At 29.0% G+C, this 17,058-nt stretch overlaps 2 protein-coding genes across 2 annotated transcripts in view; one reads left to right on the top strand and one right to left on the bottom strand.

Annotated features, from left to right (window-relative positions):
• The window catches only part of LOC122528419 (actin-histidine N-methyltransferase), a 31,516-nt gene extending 17,213 nt beyond the window's left edge, over nt 1-14,303 (top strand). The window contains exons 4-7 of the mRNA XM_043653500.1: nt 10,910-11,024; nt 11,640-11,792; nt 12,643-12,966; nt 13,064-14,303. Coding sequence (XP_043509435.1) covers nt 10,910-11,024; nt 11,640-11,792; nt 12,643-12,966; nt 13,064-13,189 — 718 coding nt within the window. The 3' untranslated portion in view covers nt 13,190-14,303. The remainder of the gene's footprint in view (nt 1-10,909; nt 11,025-11,639; nt 11,793-12,642; nt 12,967-13,063) is intronic.
• Nucleotides 13,852-16,879, bottom strand: LOC122528418 (zinc finger protein ZFAT-like). The gene is made up of 2 exons (XM_043653499.1): nt 16,598-16,879; nt 13,852-16,419 (listed from the first exon to the last, which is right to left on the bottom strand). The coding sequence occupies exon 2, from the start codon at nt 16,377-16,379 to the stop codon at nt 14,814-14,816; it is 1,566 nt and encodes a 521-aa protein (XP_043509434.1). The 5' UTR covers nt 16,380-16,419; nt 16,598-16,879; the 3' UTR covers nt 13,852-14,813.
• Nucleotides 16,880-17,058: the final 179 nt, after the last annotated feature.

Here is a 17,058-nt window from a genome sequence, read left to right as displayed (position 1 = left end):
TCTACTCGAATATTGGTAGATAAATATAAATTATTATTCTATTGATAAACTTCTGTTAAATATTAATTGATAATTAATAATCTTCTTTTGCAATTTGCCTGAAAAATATTTGCAAATTATTTTATTGTTAATTGTTATAAATAAGTTTCGTAGAGTAATAATCAGACTACAGATCTTTTTGTTTATAACTTCATAGCTTTGTATTCATTTCATTTATTTCGTTTCATTTATGATTTTTGAATTGTAACAAAGTAAAATTGTAATTTATTATACACATTGTAATTTTATTATTTCATTTATACATATCTATTAATTTTATTACCAATTAAATATTTTATAAATAATTACTTAATTTACAATCTGAGTGGAATTATCTGGTCAATAAATGGTCTACTTTATTATTATTAGTAATTAAATAAAATATCATTTTGTTTACAAAGTTGGAAATTATCTGGCCAATAAATGATCTACTTTGAATATTTTATATAATTTATATATATATATATATATATATATATATATATATATACTTTAATTTAATATACTTATATAATATAATTTATATAATTTAATTTAATATACTTATATATAATATATATATTTTAATATATATAAAATATTTATATATAAATACTTTATATACTTACTTTCTATGTTTCTCACTAAAAATCCGCGGACCAGTAAAATAAGTTTCTCATATAGCCTTTGAATAAATCTAAAATCTGAGAAGAGACATACCATATAAAAGTTAATGATTAACTTAATTATTAAATTATTGAATTACAGCAATTAAATGAGACACAGCGTATATGTTTATATTCATCGCGAAAGTCTATAAAGTCAGACGCAATACGGCAGATATACATTTCCCACGTGTTGGAATACGTTATGGAATATGAGAATACAATTGACGAGTTCATTAATTATGCGACAAGTTGCTCAACGATCAGTCTGTCTACAAAATGTCTCGTATTAAAGGAACGTAGACGTTGCATGCCAACGTGATTCTGATGATTTTTCATGCCTCCAGATCGAGTGCAAAGAATCGGTGAGATACTGAGACGAAACGATGCAATCGATTTTATTTTTTAGTTAATTAAAAAAAATCGATCCTATCGACACGAGCAACGTGTCTTGACTACAATTAAACAGCCAATTAAACAGAAGATTAATTAAATTAATGAAGTATTCTTTGTTACATGTAGAACTTTGATATTCGAGGGGAGAGATTAATTGCTTGTTAAGAAAGTAATTACTTAATCACTCGTCTTTGCTACTTCGCGATTAAATATCTTGCTATTGTACAGATGCGTTAAGTATAATAGTGTTACAAATGTAGAAATAAATATTTGATTTCTCTTATATAGTCAGACAAGTTGCATATAAAAACGTTGTTATTAATTAATTGATTGAATAATTGATTGATTAGTCGAATTTAGCGAATTGTCGATGATAAAAAATTTATATTGTTAAAAACGTACTTGGACTGATTTTTAAGGACTACACTCTTTCTATAAATTGATTGATTAATATAAATTTATATTATTATATTATTTATATTGTTATTATATTAATATTTATATTGATATAAATTTATATTGATATAAATCTGTTAATTAACTTTGAATTTATTATTAATATCAAATTAACATTACTTTTGAATTTATTATTAGCATCAAAATACATAATATATATATATATATATATACAATTTTATATTTTAATTTTGTATATATATTATAACATAAATTTTAATTGTATATATTTTATAACATAAACATCACGTGTACAATTAATTTATTTTACAATACAAATTATATAATATGACAATAATATATAAAAAAAGGAAAAGAGAAATATTCTTCTTTTCGATTTCCACACTCCAGTAATCGCAGGAAAATTATTGGTCTTCTGCCCGTGGCAGTAATGGCAATAATTTTCATTGCGTCGAGATAAATAGCGACAATTTCGCGATCAATGGATCGTGCAGTAACTCGGTGAACCTTCGCCGAGTGAATTCTAATAGAAAGTACGCTCCGCGAGGATCTCACGATCTTCGATTCATAGCACGACCTTCCCACGTGCAGTGGACTGTGCATCCATCCCCACGATGCGCAAGAAGCCGCTGTTGTTCTGTGCACGTCTTCCGATCTTTATCTACCTCCAGCCGAGCTCCGCGATATTGCGAAAACGAACAGCCATTCTCGTTTTTGTTCTCGTTTTCTTTCGTTTGTTCTCAAGCGTTGTCGTCCTCGTCGTCGTTGTTATATTGTCTATATTTATATATGAATTTAATATAATAACAATTATTATTATTACAATTATAAATTTAATATACTTCAATATAATAATAATTATTATTATAATTATAAATTTAATATACTTCAATATAATAATAATTATTATTATAATTATAAATTTAATATACTTCAATATAATAATAATTATTATTATAATTATAAATTTAATATACTTCAATATAATAATAATTATTATTATAATTATAAATTTAATATACTTCAATATAATAATAATTATTATTATAATTATAAATTTAATATACTTCAATAATATAATAATTATTATTATAATTATAAATTTAATATACTTTAATATAATAATATAATAATAATTATTATTACAATTATAAATTTAATATAATTAACATAATTTAATATATATTTAATATATTTATATACCCAGTAGTATTCTATATTATATAGAATATACATATTTTTTCTATAATATTTTTCTATCCCATCATGTGTTTATGTTTTTAAGTAATGTTGTTTCAATTTGCAACATTTTCGAGAGAAGAAGTATCTTCATTTTTTTTTTATCCATTTTTACACGATCTAGCAAGGACCTCCTTCAAAAAATAAATTCAGGTTTATGAGAAAGTAAAAAAAATATTGAACGCAGTAAACGACGAACGTAATTATGAGAAGAAAAGCGTCTTCATCTGACCGTTCGTTTTCTTACGCGATGTAAAAGTATTTGAGGATAAAATGAACGATGTATTTGAAAAGGAGGCTTCGAGCTTTAAAATGAATCCAGGTTTCCTATTGTACGATTTTTTTCAGTAGTTTAAACATTTAGGGTCCGTTATAAGTTATTCCCATAAATTTTCAATCTTGTTATTTTGATGCATTGTTCAATACTTCAACATCACGAAGAAAAGTCATAATGGTATAATCCACTCGACGTTATTTGAAAGTACGAAAATTTTAAAAATTTGCACGTTCCATGCAGCGATTGATTTAATAAATAAATTTCTTTTGTTGAACGCGAATTTCCTTCGGACCAGAGGATTAAAATTCACGTGGTAGGTAAAATGTTGTAGAATGTTTTTATTTATCGTTTGCATTTAAGATAGCTGATCTGTTTAGACAATATTTAGAAGATATAATAGTTGCGTACAAGTTGGACTTCACTGTTTGTTGGATAGATTTTTCTAGAAGGATATATTTGTATTTGTCATAGAAATGAAGAGAGAAAGGTTTTTACATTGAGGCTATTCCTTGTACAATCATTGAATTGTTCATTTCATACTGTTTAACATACAGTTACAAATAGAATTAATTGTATTATTTTGTATTGTATTATATTATGTTGTATGTTAATTATATTATATTATATATTAATTATATTATTAATATTATATTAATTATAATTTTTATAAATTTAAATGTTATTGTTCACGATAGTTATGAGTTAAACAAGCAAATGTTATAACTTCTTTCTTCCATGATATTTTTGTGCTTTCTGTAGATATACTATTACATTAGTACATAGTATTCTATAACTTTGAACTTTTAGATTTTAGAATGTTTGAAGTTCAGTTAGGCGTAGTGTACACCAAAGAAATTGAAAGTAATAAACAAGAAAGACTTGACGCAGTATAAAATATAAAAATTAGTGTAGCAGAAAATTTAATATAGCAGTAAAGAATGGTTTGAAAACTTTGAAAGAGTTTATTAATTAAATATTCTCTTTTCTTTGATTTAGCAGTATTCTGTTTAATTAAGATTTGTTTATGCATGTGAATAGTTTTACCGCTTATTAAAAACGAGCTGTGTCGTCAAATGACATTGCACATAGCATTGTATGTTAATCTGTCTTTAAATATTTATTCTTCATTCTTTCTTCATCTTCAATGTTTCTAAGAATTTTCTTTTTCTTTTTTAGAGGAGAACTTCTTTTTTAATAATTTTCAAAAACATTTGTCCTTGTCAATTACTGACAATAGAAACGTATTTTTTTCTAACATTTCTATGATACGATACGTTGAAATTAACTTTGCTAAAAATAAATATGTTTATTTCTTACTTAATAAGTCTAAACGTTTATTTTAATAAGTCTAAATTATTATATATATATAATAACTAGATCTAATCACATTACAATTTCAGTGGATATTTTTGTAAATATGAATATTACATTGTATTATTACAATGTATAAATTTATAATCTACATTTATAATCTACATTTTATTTTGCACTTTACTTTATTAGTATTTAAAATATTCTTTGAATTATATCTTATTTAGCCACATTTCGTTATTCTGCTATTTGTACTCATATTTCTTGTAAATGTTTGAAAAAATAAGAGTTCGAACCTAAAATTTTTCGAATGAGTTTCTACCTTAATAATACCTCTAAATCTGATTAGTTTATTATTTAATGTTATATAGAGAAATGTATTATAAATATCAAGTGTTAGATCGTTTTCATCTTCATGATACATTATTTGATTCGGATTTATGTGTCTGGAGATACTTGTGTCATAAAATGGCATGATGCTGGATGAGCATTCCCATTATAAAGTATGTCAATTCCTTGCTCGTTCGTGAACGGTATTAATAGTTGCGTGGTGTCTGTTATGACTCTCTAGTTTGATATAATTTAAGCAGTTGGATTTCCTTGATAAGCTATGAAAACGAATGCATATATAGTTATGAGATGATCACTAATTTCGAATAGCAATAATTTTTAAATTAATTATTAATAAACAATGTAAATTGAATTTACACATTTTAACGAATTTACATAATATAAATAATTATATCTGAGACAGAGGAAAAGAATTAAATAAATAATTATCTAATCTGAGATAAATGAATAATTATATTAGATAGAGAAAATAGTTATAATTGTAATATTATAATATTATAATATTAACAATTAATAATATAATATTATAATATTAATAATAAATAATATATTATAGTATTATAATATTAATAATTAATAATATATTATAGTATTATAATATTAATAATTAATAATATATTATAATATTATAATTATAATTGTTTTAAAATTTGTTTTAAAAACAAATGATCAAGATCATTTATCATGTCGACTGTACAATATTCATAAATTTATAAGTCAAATATTATTATTTCAAATAGTGTTTAAAACTATTTTATAAAAGATATCTGTTCACATTCGGAATACCTGCATATTACGAAATCGATATATATATGTAAATTGAATTAACAACTGTTACACAAATATCTTGTTTCTATTTTAATTATCATGCACAATTTAATGGGCCCTACATTTAAGCTAGTGATAACTAAAATACAGTCAACAACTATCTTCATATGAAAAATATAAAGAAAATACATGAAATATATTTTAAATAACGTTGCTTATAACAACAATACTTGACAAAACAAAGTGACTCTCCAAAATTTCAATTCCTCTTCAAAAAAAAAAAAAAAAAAAAAAAAAAACTTCAATTCACACAAACGTATCCTCACTCTGAAATAACATTTTCATGAAAAATGAAATTACAATAATGTCGAATCGAATCGAATCGAATCGAATTGCGTCCAAGGCGATATCTACTGGATTTAATCAAGAAGATGGTCGCTGGCTCGGAGAGAGGGAAAGAGAGAGAGAGAGAGAGAGGGAGAGAGAGAAGGGGAGAGCCTCAGCACTTTCACACGAGAGGCTGAAACTTTCATACGGTTTATCTGGCTCGGTACCGCACGCACGAGAAGCGAGCGTTCCCTTTTCCCGTTCTTTTTTTTTCTTCCTTCGCGGGATATAATTTTCTATTATCACGTAAACGCGCGTCTGCTCGCTTCCAGTTTCCCAGCTGATTTGCTGAATCGCATTACCCTTCTTTTTTTGCTCGCGCCGACCCGCTCGCCATGCATTATTTATTGTGCCCGTTGCCGCACGGTAATAAAAAACGAAAAGGAAGGGAGAAAAAAGAAAGGAGAAAGAAAGAGATTGTTGTACCACGATGAATTCTCCCGCGACGTTGACGAGTGGTTCACCGTTTTCTTTTTCTCTCTCTTTCTCTTCTCCTTTTATCGGAAAAGTCCGCTTATGCGAATTTGTGCTCGGGGGAGGGACAAATTTGCTCGTACACATATGAGGTTCTCACAAGTAGAGATTTTATTTCGTTTTTGTCCTTTCTCTCTCGGAACTTGTATGATATATATACTTGTATATATACATTTGGCATATTTTCTTTGGCGTTTGCATAATCTCTGTTCTTCTTTTTGCGGATTTTCACGATTCGTCAATTTCAGAGTTGACTTTTTTATTATTCTCACATATAAATTAGCTGACTAGGTTGATTTCTAGTTAGACTGGAGTTTTTACGGTTTTTATGGTTATTATAGTAGATATTATAATGGACTTTATAATAGGAATTATTATTAATTACTAGTTATTGTAGTTATTATAAATTATTATTAATATTTTAATTATAAATTATTATTACTCTAATTTAAAAAAAGAAGAAAATTTATAAAAATAAAGTTTAACTTGATAGTAAAATAAAAGTAAAATCATACGTTGACTAGAAACTCTTACTAGTCACCATGTGTTCGTATCATATTTGTTGATCGTGGAACTCGCTTTTGGAAATAGATTTCCTCTCTTTATGTAAGAGGAAGTAATCTAATAGCCACGCGACAAGCAGAACGATCTCGACAACGCGATCGTAGCTTTCATTTGTCCACTTTTGTCCAGTCGTGGTCATCTTGGCAAGAGAAGTTACGTGTAATCCACATTTTGACAATTTTATTTTTGGTGTGCTTCACTATCGCGTGCCATAAATATACAATCGTCTTGAAAATTTCAACAAATTAAATTATATGTATTATATTATATTATTATTATTATACTAAATCATATTTTAGAATGTATTATACTAAATCATATTTTAGAATGTATATTTCTTGTAGTAATTATATGATGTTTAAAATTTAATTGTATTATAATATAATGTAAAAAATTTAATAATATTATATTATAACATAATATGAAAAATTTAATAATATTATATTATAATATAATATAAAAAATTTAACAGTATTATATTATAATATAATATAAATATTTAATAATATATTATAATATAAAAAATTTAATAATTTTATATTATATGATTTTAAAAATTTCTTATAGCAATCTTATATTTATAAAATACCAAATGAAACGAACAATCATTTTTTTTGAAGAGCGTGAGAACGATCATTAATTGCCAGATTTTAAATTGGATTTAAATAGCCACGTTCCGCTAATGATCTTTGTCTCTTGAACAAAATTCCTGTTGCACGAAAGGCAAACACAAGCTAGAGACGTTAAAACAAATCTTTAAGAATGTAGTGCAGATCTACGTGGATCTTTTTTCACGTGATTAACTTTTGCGTGGTTTGAAAGTATAAGAGTACAAGATTCATATGCTTACGATTGATTATAGGCATGCGATAAGCAATTAGCGCGGCTTTAGCAACGCAGATAATCTTTTCCCCTCGGTGAAAATGAACAAAATGAAAGAAAAAAGCTAAGTCGTAAAACGTTAAAATGCTAAGTTTCCTTATAAATTTTAGTGAAGCGTTTCTTTTTACTCAAATACACATCTGGCAGAAAGTTTTTCAATCGAACGCAAATATATGAAGCATTAAGAAACATTGAAATATAAAATAATTAGTAATATTAAATAATTAGAAATAATAAACATTGAAATATTAAGTAATTAATTACGTAAAATGCTGTTTTTCGTCACTGGTTTCCCAATCTTTTGAGTATAATAATTTTTCTGTATTTATAAATTCATGTTTTTTTTCTGACAGTCTTTTACACTTTAGTTTCTATCTTAATTCATCACACACATTTGTAAAGATGAGAACCAATTTGTCATTTTTTATTACTAATTCTGTAATCGAAGACTGTAGTCTTTGGTCGAGAAACAGTCTGATCAACAAGTTGAAATAAAATTGATGATTTTTATTAAATTCTTTAATATGAAATATTTCTGATACTTTCAAATATGTGTTTGTGTATGTATTTGTGTTTAATTGACAATCTCTTGATTCTTATTTATCTCATTTATCTGAAGAAAGATGAATTCTCTTTGATTGGTCCTTTCTATTAAAATTGTAAAAGAGTTAATTGTAAAGAGTTCTTGTAAAAAGTGCTATAAACGTCAAATTTTCTTCAAGAGGAAGAAAAGAAAGTCACTATTTATCTAAATTTGCAATAATATAATTTAATATAATTTACTATATATAATTTTTATTTACTATTAGTAATATAATTAATATAATTTACTATATATACTACTATAATAATACTTTTATACTATACTATAATTTTATAAACTTACATTATAATAATACCCATTAATAGGTGATAATATTAACCAGTTACTAAATTATTCGTGTGCGGAAAGGCAAAAATATATTATTTTATTATTTCTATTAAGTAGAAAAAAAGTTTTTATTTTATTATTTCTATTACTGGCGGTTCTATTACTGAAAATTTAGCGTTTGTCGTCTGTCAGTGTTTTTTGTGAAAAAGAAAACGACATCCGGATCAGACATGTGTAATTTCGACTTGCTCAAAATATATTGATTATTATAGCGGTTAATAGGGCTTAGGACCAACCTCGTTTCATAATTACATATTCCATTTGCGCTTGCCCTAACTGTAGTAACCAATAATCTGATTTATAGACCATAATCTAAACGCTGTTCTCCATTGTTTTGTTCCACTATTATTTTTCTATCATCTATTGTTCTATCGTGTGAAGTACTCAGAAGCTAATCAATGTACACAAGTCATGTCTCATTAAAAGCAATTTATGTCACGCGAATTTCCTTTCGTTGTCAGTTCTAATATTTCTTACTTACTATAATAGTCACTTGCTATATAGTAATTAACTTTAAAATTACCAGAAGTTTGATATTGAATGAAGGGCATGTTAAGGAACAAATTGAGAATGATCAAGTTTATGGCTAAGAAAAAATTAGGATCACTTGCAATTTTCAACGTTTTTCGCACTTCCAGTGAAATTTCCAAGTCTGACTGTAATTTGGCAATCATTTTTATTTTATTTTGGTAATAATATTAATTTTTTGTTAATTAATAATTTGCAAGGACTCGATAATTGTTGCTTGAACTTATTAGCTTAGCTAATTTTTAAGTTCTCGAAACTCGAACTTGGAAACATAGTAATATCCACCAATTATTTATTCTATTATTAATACTAATATAATAATAATTTTAATTATTAATATTGTAATATTATTAGTATTAATACTATAATTTTAACTGTTAATATTACAATATTATTTATATTAATATAATAATAATAATTTTAATTATTAATATAATTATTTTAATTATCATTCTAATTATTAATATTAATAATTTTATTACATTTATTAATATTTATATATTATATATTAATTTATAATATAATATAATATTTATGTATTATATATTTATTATAATTTAATAACGTTACTTTTTTATTTTGATTGTAATAATCACGTTGTTCCTGGTTTCAACACATCAAGCTCTCCTTTTCCGTCTAACTTCAATTTCCTCTCTTTCTCCAACTTCCAATATTTACAACTTTCCTTCACATTTTCATTCTCGCCAACCATTTCTCTCGCTTCTTAAAATAGAAAATAGTAAGAGTAAACTTGGCGTTATCGACTAGATTAATTTAACACTAGAAATTGACCCGAAAACCAAACCGTGGATCATTTCGAGGATTCATGAAAATGAAATTCCCTGTTGCGGACGCAATTTCGTTTTAGAAAGCTACAGAACGAAACGCAACGTCTGGATCTTTCTCGTTCTTTCCTTTTTCATCTCGGCTTTCGTTGCGATTTTACGAGTCTTTGTCTCGAGCCGTATCGGCTCCGTAGAAGAATGTTTGCCATTTTCCTTTGTAAACAGTATTTTTACTCGAGTGGATTTCCCCAGCGAGAGAGAAAGTCGGGAGGGAACCGCGGCGAACACACGAGGACGATGGCAATGAATGTCTTCTTTTATTTTCATTTCCGGAATTGTGGGTCAAGTTCTTGCCCGAAAAAACGGCGACAGTTGCTGCTGCTGCGTGTGCTCACGAAAGCTTCGCCTGCTGGCGTGCCTCTCACGAAGGTGAAAGTTCGCTCCAACGATCGTCTTCCAGGATCGTTTCCGTGATTCATCCGATACGCAGTGGCTTCAGAAAGTTTCGTCGTATATTTTAAACTGTTATCAACTTCGCAATTTTCAGGGACCGTTGCAAGGGAGAGACTTCAGTCTTTGGTGGACCTCCGTTCAAACATTTTAAAACACTTTTTATTTTTAACATTCAATAATAAGAGAATAAGAGAATTTTTAGATCGCATGCGTATCTTATAATGCAATTGTTAATGTATTAATATTCTTATCTTTAGCTAGTTAATATTCTTTATTCAGAAATTTAATTCCTGAAATTTCCATTGGCAAACTAATTTTTAAGACGAAAGAAACAATGACTATTCAAAATAACGAAATGAAAAGAAGATGCATAATATGCTAAAATTACAGAGAGATGAAAGCTTCGTTCTGCAACTCGTATCTAAGTGTGCTGATTTTTTTACATGTGATATTAATGTTACAGCTGGGCAGTTTCTACAGTAATGACGAGGCAGAACCTAATTCCAAGCGAGGATGGTTCACGCATGATCCACGCTTTGATCCCAATGTGGGACATGTGCAATCACGAGAACGGGAGAGTGAGTTTAGTCTCATACACGTTTTGTATGTGTTGATATACTATCGTTCTCAGGTATCTAGAAATATACAGTTATTCACGGAAGTGAATTCGAACACTTATTGGAACCTTTTAAAAATATATATTACTTGTACTAAAAATATATATTACTTGTACTAAAACGTTTTCAAATTTCATGAATATTGTAATGAGATACAACTGATCATGATTATATTGGTCGAGTTCAAGATAGATTTAAATATATATATATTTAATACAAGTACAGCTTACAGAAAGTATTTGAACATTTTATTATATAAAACATTTTGAAGTTTCATTAATATTAATATAATAAGATACGACTATTACAATTGATCAAGCTTGAAGCAAATTCAAAAATATATGTATATAAGAATTACAGGATTTATTTAAACAGCCATCATTAGCATGTATCAATAGGAATCTTCAATACTACATAATATATGTAATTTTCTGACTAGCATATATGTCTATTTAAAGTTTAAAAAAACGTTCAGATATCTTTGAACGATAGTATATAATATATATTATACATATATTACTGTGTATTATACACAGAAATCTGAACAACTTCTGTATCTGTCTGTTTTCATTTTAGATCACCACTGATTTCAATGCAACATCAAACTACTGTGAATGTTACGCTTTGAGAGATTTCAAGAAAGGAGAACAAATATTTATTAGCTATGGACCCAGAACGAATTCCGACTTCTTTGTACATTCAGGATTCGTTTACATGGATAACGAACAAGTATATCATTTCTTTTTAAGATACTTTAATTATTGTATTACAATCACGTTAATTTTTAATATATTGTTTATGGGAATATGGGTTATTTGCAAATTAAAAATTTCTTTGGACATTTATTTATTTTAGTATTAGGGATGTGTCAATACTTAGAGATACATTAATAATAATTAGGGATATATTAATAATTGTTAGTTTAGAATATAGGGTTGTAGGCCATTTAAACTTCTACTTATAATTAATGGTAGAAAAATTTCCAATATTATTTATTATTTCAATAAATCAACATACATAAAAGAAAATTGTAAAATAAATATAAATAATTTTTGTTTCTATGCGTCATATAAAGTAAATTTTTTCCTAGTATTCTGAATGGTCCCTGGATGCTCTATGTGTTTCTATGTATTTCTATCTACAATTATTATATTTTCAATAATAGTACAAACATTGTCCATATAATTAACAAATTTTTTAATTCATTGTTTTTTTTATATAATTTGATTTATTACGTCTTGTCTACAGCAAATATGATTGTACCAATTATATCAATCACTACATAATAATGTAATATGATAATAATTATATATTACAATATCTATATTGTATAAGACAAAATAAGAAATAATAATAATATATAATAATATATAATATATAATATAATAATAATATAATATATTATTACTTCTATTTTAATAATCTTGAAATTAATACAATATATAAGAATAACATAGAGAATTTCGCTGACCAAAGAACAAACAATTTGTTCATAAAAAAAAACAACAACAAATGCTTTTAATTTATTTCTTTAAATAAAGAAAGTGATCAAGTGAACAATAATCTCTTATTTTTTCAGGATGGTTTTAAATTGCGGCTTGGAATTAGCAAGGCTGACTCTCTTCAAAAGGAACGTATTGAATTATTAAATAAACTAGATCTGCCCACCGTTGGGGAGTTCCTATTGAAACCAGGAACAGAACCAATCTCGGATTTGTTGTTGGCGTTTCTCAGAGTATTCAGTATGCGCAAACCGGAACTGGCACATTGGATCCGGTCAGATCGTGTTAACGATTTGAAGCACATGGACTGTGCGCTGGAAACTGTTGTCGAGGAGAACGTCAGAAAATTTCTGCTCACCAGGTTGCAGCTGTTAATTGCTAATTACCCGACGACTCTGAAGGTGAAAGTGAAATGAAACACATACACACATACATACACCTGTGTAACGGCGTCGAAAATTCATCTCTCCTTATTTCTTTTTTTCTTTCCTCTTACAGGAAGATCTGCAATTGCTCGATACGACGTTGCCGCAAATCAAAAAGTTGACCATTCAGTTGAGAGTAACGGAGAAGAAGATTCTTCAGGGTGCGCTTGAATACGTGGAACAATGGATCAAAGCTTGAGAATCTGATCAAATGTGAATTTTCGAACCTCTGTCAAGTCAAACGTGTATTTTTATTCCTAGAAAAATGAATCTCACGATGGAGTATAATTTTTTTATGGATCTGCTGGAACTGTGGTTCCGAAATGATGAAAGATTAAACACATCATTCGACGAATGACTGAACGTATATATAATATAGATGTAAAACAATGTGCAAAACGACAAAGGACAGAGAAAAGGGAGCAAATGGTGTAAAACATTCAAGTGTATAAAACGATTGAACAGACTATATATAATATCTATGTGTATTAACAAGTATACAATACAAAATAATCGCGTTTCACGATAAATGTGTCTCTTGTTTTCGAGAGATGAGAACTTCGTGAGCACAAACCTCTGTTTCTTCGTTTGTGCGTGTGTGTGTGTGTGTATGTGCGTGCTGATCGAATTCCAATCTCTGATCATAAGAACTTACGAATATAATACTTTTATTTCAGCTTTGATAAAAAAGAGAAAAAGAGAGAAAAAAAAATAATAACATGTACAAACGAAATGTTACTATTCATGGATATTTATTTTTCAAAGGAGATAGTTAAGAGATCTAATTCTTTATGTAAGCTATTGTGCGATATTACACAGGCCTACAGAAATCAGACTTACAAATGATTAATACGCCGTAAGATTCGTCGATAATTGTATCGAATTCTAATAATACGCATAAAAGTAAGACAAACAGCGAGTTCCAAATAATTTTCAGCCATTTAAGAAATTGTATTGTATCATGTTTACCCCATACCCCTTTGAGATTTTATGGGATTACACTTAAGAATACGATATTGAAGGCAGTACGCTTATGTGAGTGGTAACTATATATTAACGAAAAGGGAGGAAAAAATATATTGATGTATTTAAATAAAATAATATGTAAACCAGTTCAATCGCGTATTACAAAGGATAACAATAAGGTAGAATAATAATTTATTAGAAATCGTGCTACAGCAGGACTGATAGCTCTGTGTGTTGCTTCTTTTTTTTCCAATACATCGGGGCAGACATGATACAGCCAAATGCGAAATGCCACGATAACTTAACTTAACGCATTTCTCTTCTAATACAAAAACATAGAAAATTTACGACGTGACTATATTATTTCAATAAAATACTAGAAAATTATCCTTTTGCTATCTGATCCAAAAAGTTCTACATACCATCAAAGGGATTATACAAGCGTCTTAATTATTATATTTTTTAAAATAATATCATTCACTTTACGACGAGTATATACCTCGAGTAGGGGCGAGTGTGATGATTCTGTATTTTACATGATTACTAAAAAAATATACAGATATATGTTTATTCTCGAAAGAGGGAGAGATTGAGGTTTATTTCTCAGAACTTTTTGATCAGATAAGATCGAATGTATAATTCTCGATAATTTATAAGTTATTTGTGTTGCCAGTCATATTTAATTATATTTAATATATACTACAGAGTGACTGATTTATAGCAACGGCACGGTTCAATTGTTACGAAACGAATTTTTAGCAATTTTAGAACTTTTAGTTCTCAGATTATTTTCTTTTACGTTTTATCTTTATCTCTGCCATTTGAAAATTGCATTTATCTTATATATCACTATATACTTATAGCGCGTTTTGTAATTCGATTTTATTATTTACTAACGGTAAATTATTTCCACTAGCATATTTCGCGGATTCGTTTCTTAATTGATGGAGTATTATTTCACTGACAGACTCTTCCTTTTGTTCTCCTTTACAACCGTCTTTTCTGACGTTCACGATGCCGTGATCTTCCCGGAGATGAACAATTAAAGACGGTAAGGCGTAAAATATTTTGTCACAAAGATTGCACTGGAATGTCTTTCCATCAGCTGCCTGCAAGCAGTACTCGTAACCTTTTATAGAACTATACGTTTGCCTATGCAACGCTAAATGCTTCTCATGGTCCATAGCGAGAATAAATTCGTAAGAACATATCGGACACTTTAAGTTGTGCTTCGTCCACATTGTATGAGCTTTCAGCCGGTGTAAACTGTCGTAGACTTCGCCACAAACAGGACACTTCATGCATTTATGATTATTTAGCGTCTCTCTGCTTTCGTACAGACCACTGCATTCCTTACATTGATAAGTTCTTTCCCTTTTGCATGCATGCTTGAACCAATGCTTTTCTAACTGCGGTAACAAGTCGAATACCAATTTGCAGAAAGTGCATACGAATCTCCCCCGGCGATCTCGTTTTATCGTAAAGTTCGACGCTCTGATGTCCCAGTGTTTCTCGAAATTACTTTTACGCACTAGATTCTCGTTGCAAAACTCACATTGGTCCTGATGCTTGGACAAATGTGTGAACAACATGCCAGGCTCGGTATTCGTGTAGTTGCAAAAAGAACATACAAAAGTATCGTCTTCCTTGTACATATGAGAGTACAAGTGTTTTTGGAACGAGTTGGAGGTAAAAAACATTGCGCCACATGCCGGACATTTCAAGTAAGGTTTCTCTCTTTCTGTGTAATGCAATGGCAAAGGTCTGAAGGTTTGTAACCAGGTGTTATCTTTGGAGTCCACGATGTTCTGCTGATCCATAGAAGATTCTTCGTAATCTATTTCTTCCATGGTTGGCACACGTTCATCTGCATCAGTAGAAATGATCGAATGCTCTTCCTCTTTTATTTCAACTATTGGCTCGTGTTTGGGTATTAGCTGTCTCAATAGTAATACTTTATTATGGCGCTTAGAACGATGCCGAGATTTAGACATGTTACTAACCAAAGAACGATCGTTATTTAACTTCTTTGTCATTAGTGCATTGTTTGCTTCCAGCATTATTATGAACTCTTTGTTATTAGGTACAGAAGTGACGTACGACAGAGGTGAGTCTGCTCTTAAGTCGTCCCAATCACTGATGGTGGATTCGCTAGTGGCTTCAGAATCATTCTCCATAGACAGAAGTTCAGAAGATAAATCATCTTCCTGAGATTCAATGTGATCATCATCTTCATTATCATCATCATCATCATCATTATCATCCTCACCATCATCATCATCGTCTTCTGCAGAAAGCAGCGCTGTTCTCAATATTTCCCCATTCGACATTAGGTCTCCATTGATTCTCCTCTCGCTGGTCTCTTCATCCTCCATCGCGGTTTTTGAAAAATCTTTGCATTCTGGATCCTCTAATGTCAACATTTTATGTTTGTGAAAATTCCTGCGATTTGTAACTTAATCACTGTAACACAGAAGAAAGAATGTTACACGGTTGGCTCTCGATGATGGAACATAACCTCGTTTTCTCGATACTCGCCGCATCTTTTATTCACAAAATCGTTCACTCGTGAGCGAACGCAAGTCAAATCGGATCTTTGACAGATCGTAAGTTATCCCTCGAGTGAATAAAATGTACTTACGTGTGTACGTTTAACGTGACCCCTCCTTGCGACGCTCTTTGCGGTGCAAACATCGATTTGTATCTGCGTGGAATTCTTTAAAGACGTATGAGAAGACGAGCAAAAAATGTATGTGCCGCACCACTGAGAATCCGTCATTCAATTTCTAAAATCCCACGTGAAACTCGGGAATTCATTATTATTCACGTTAAAAACAACTTTGATCAGCTGTTTTCTGATTACACAAAATTGACAGGACGTCTCGGTGCGCGTCCAACCGATGACCTGCCGATGGTGACACGAAAAGTGTCTCTCAACTTCGTCTCGTTGAGTTTCTACAATGTTCCATGCGATTTATTCCGGACAAGGGGAGATCGCTTGGAACATTTTGCACGAATTTGTCTCAGTGCCGGAAATATCTATTTACGTGTAACAGAAACAATTGTTTTCTCATGAAAGTTACCATCGAGTTAAATTGAAAC

This window comes from Frieseomelitta varia, unplaced genomic scaffold (genome assembly GCF_011392965.1).
Source record: "Frieseomelitta varia isolate USP_RPSP 00005682 unplaced genomic scaffold, Fvar_1.2 scaffold_250, whole genome shotgun sequence".
Lineage (NCBI taxonomy): Eukaryota > Metazoa > Arthropoda > Insecta > Hymenoptera > Apidae > Frieseomelitta > Frieseomelitta varia.
This window is presented reverse-complemented; position numbering and strand designations above follow the sequence as displayed.

Excerpts from the sequence above, each read along its gene's own strand:
- LOC122528418 (XM_043653499.1), bottom strand. The coding sequence starts at position 16,379 with ATGTTGACATTAGAGGATCCAGAATGCAAAGATTTTTCAAAAACCGCG.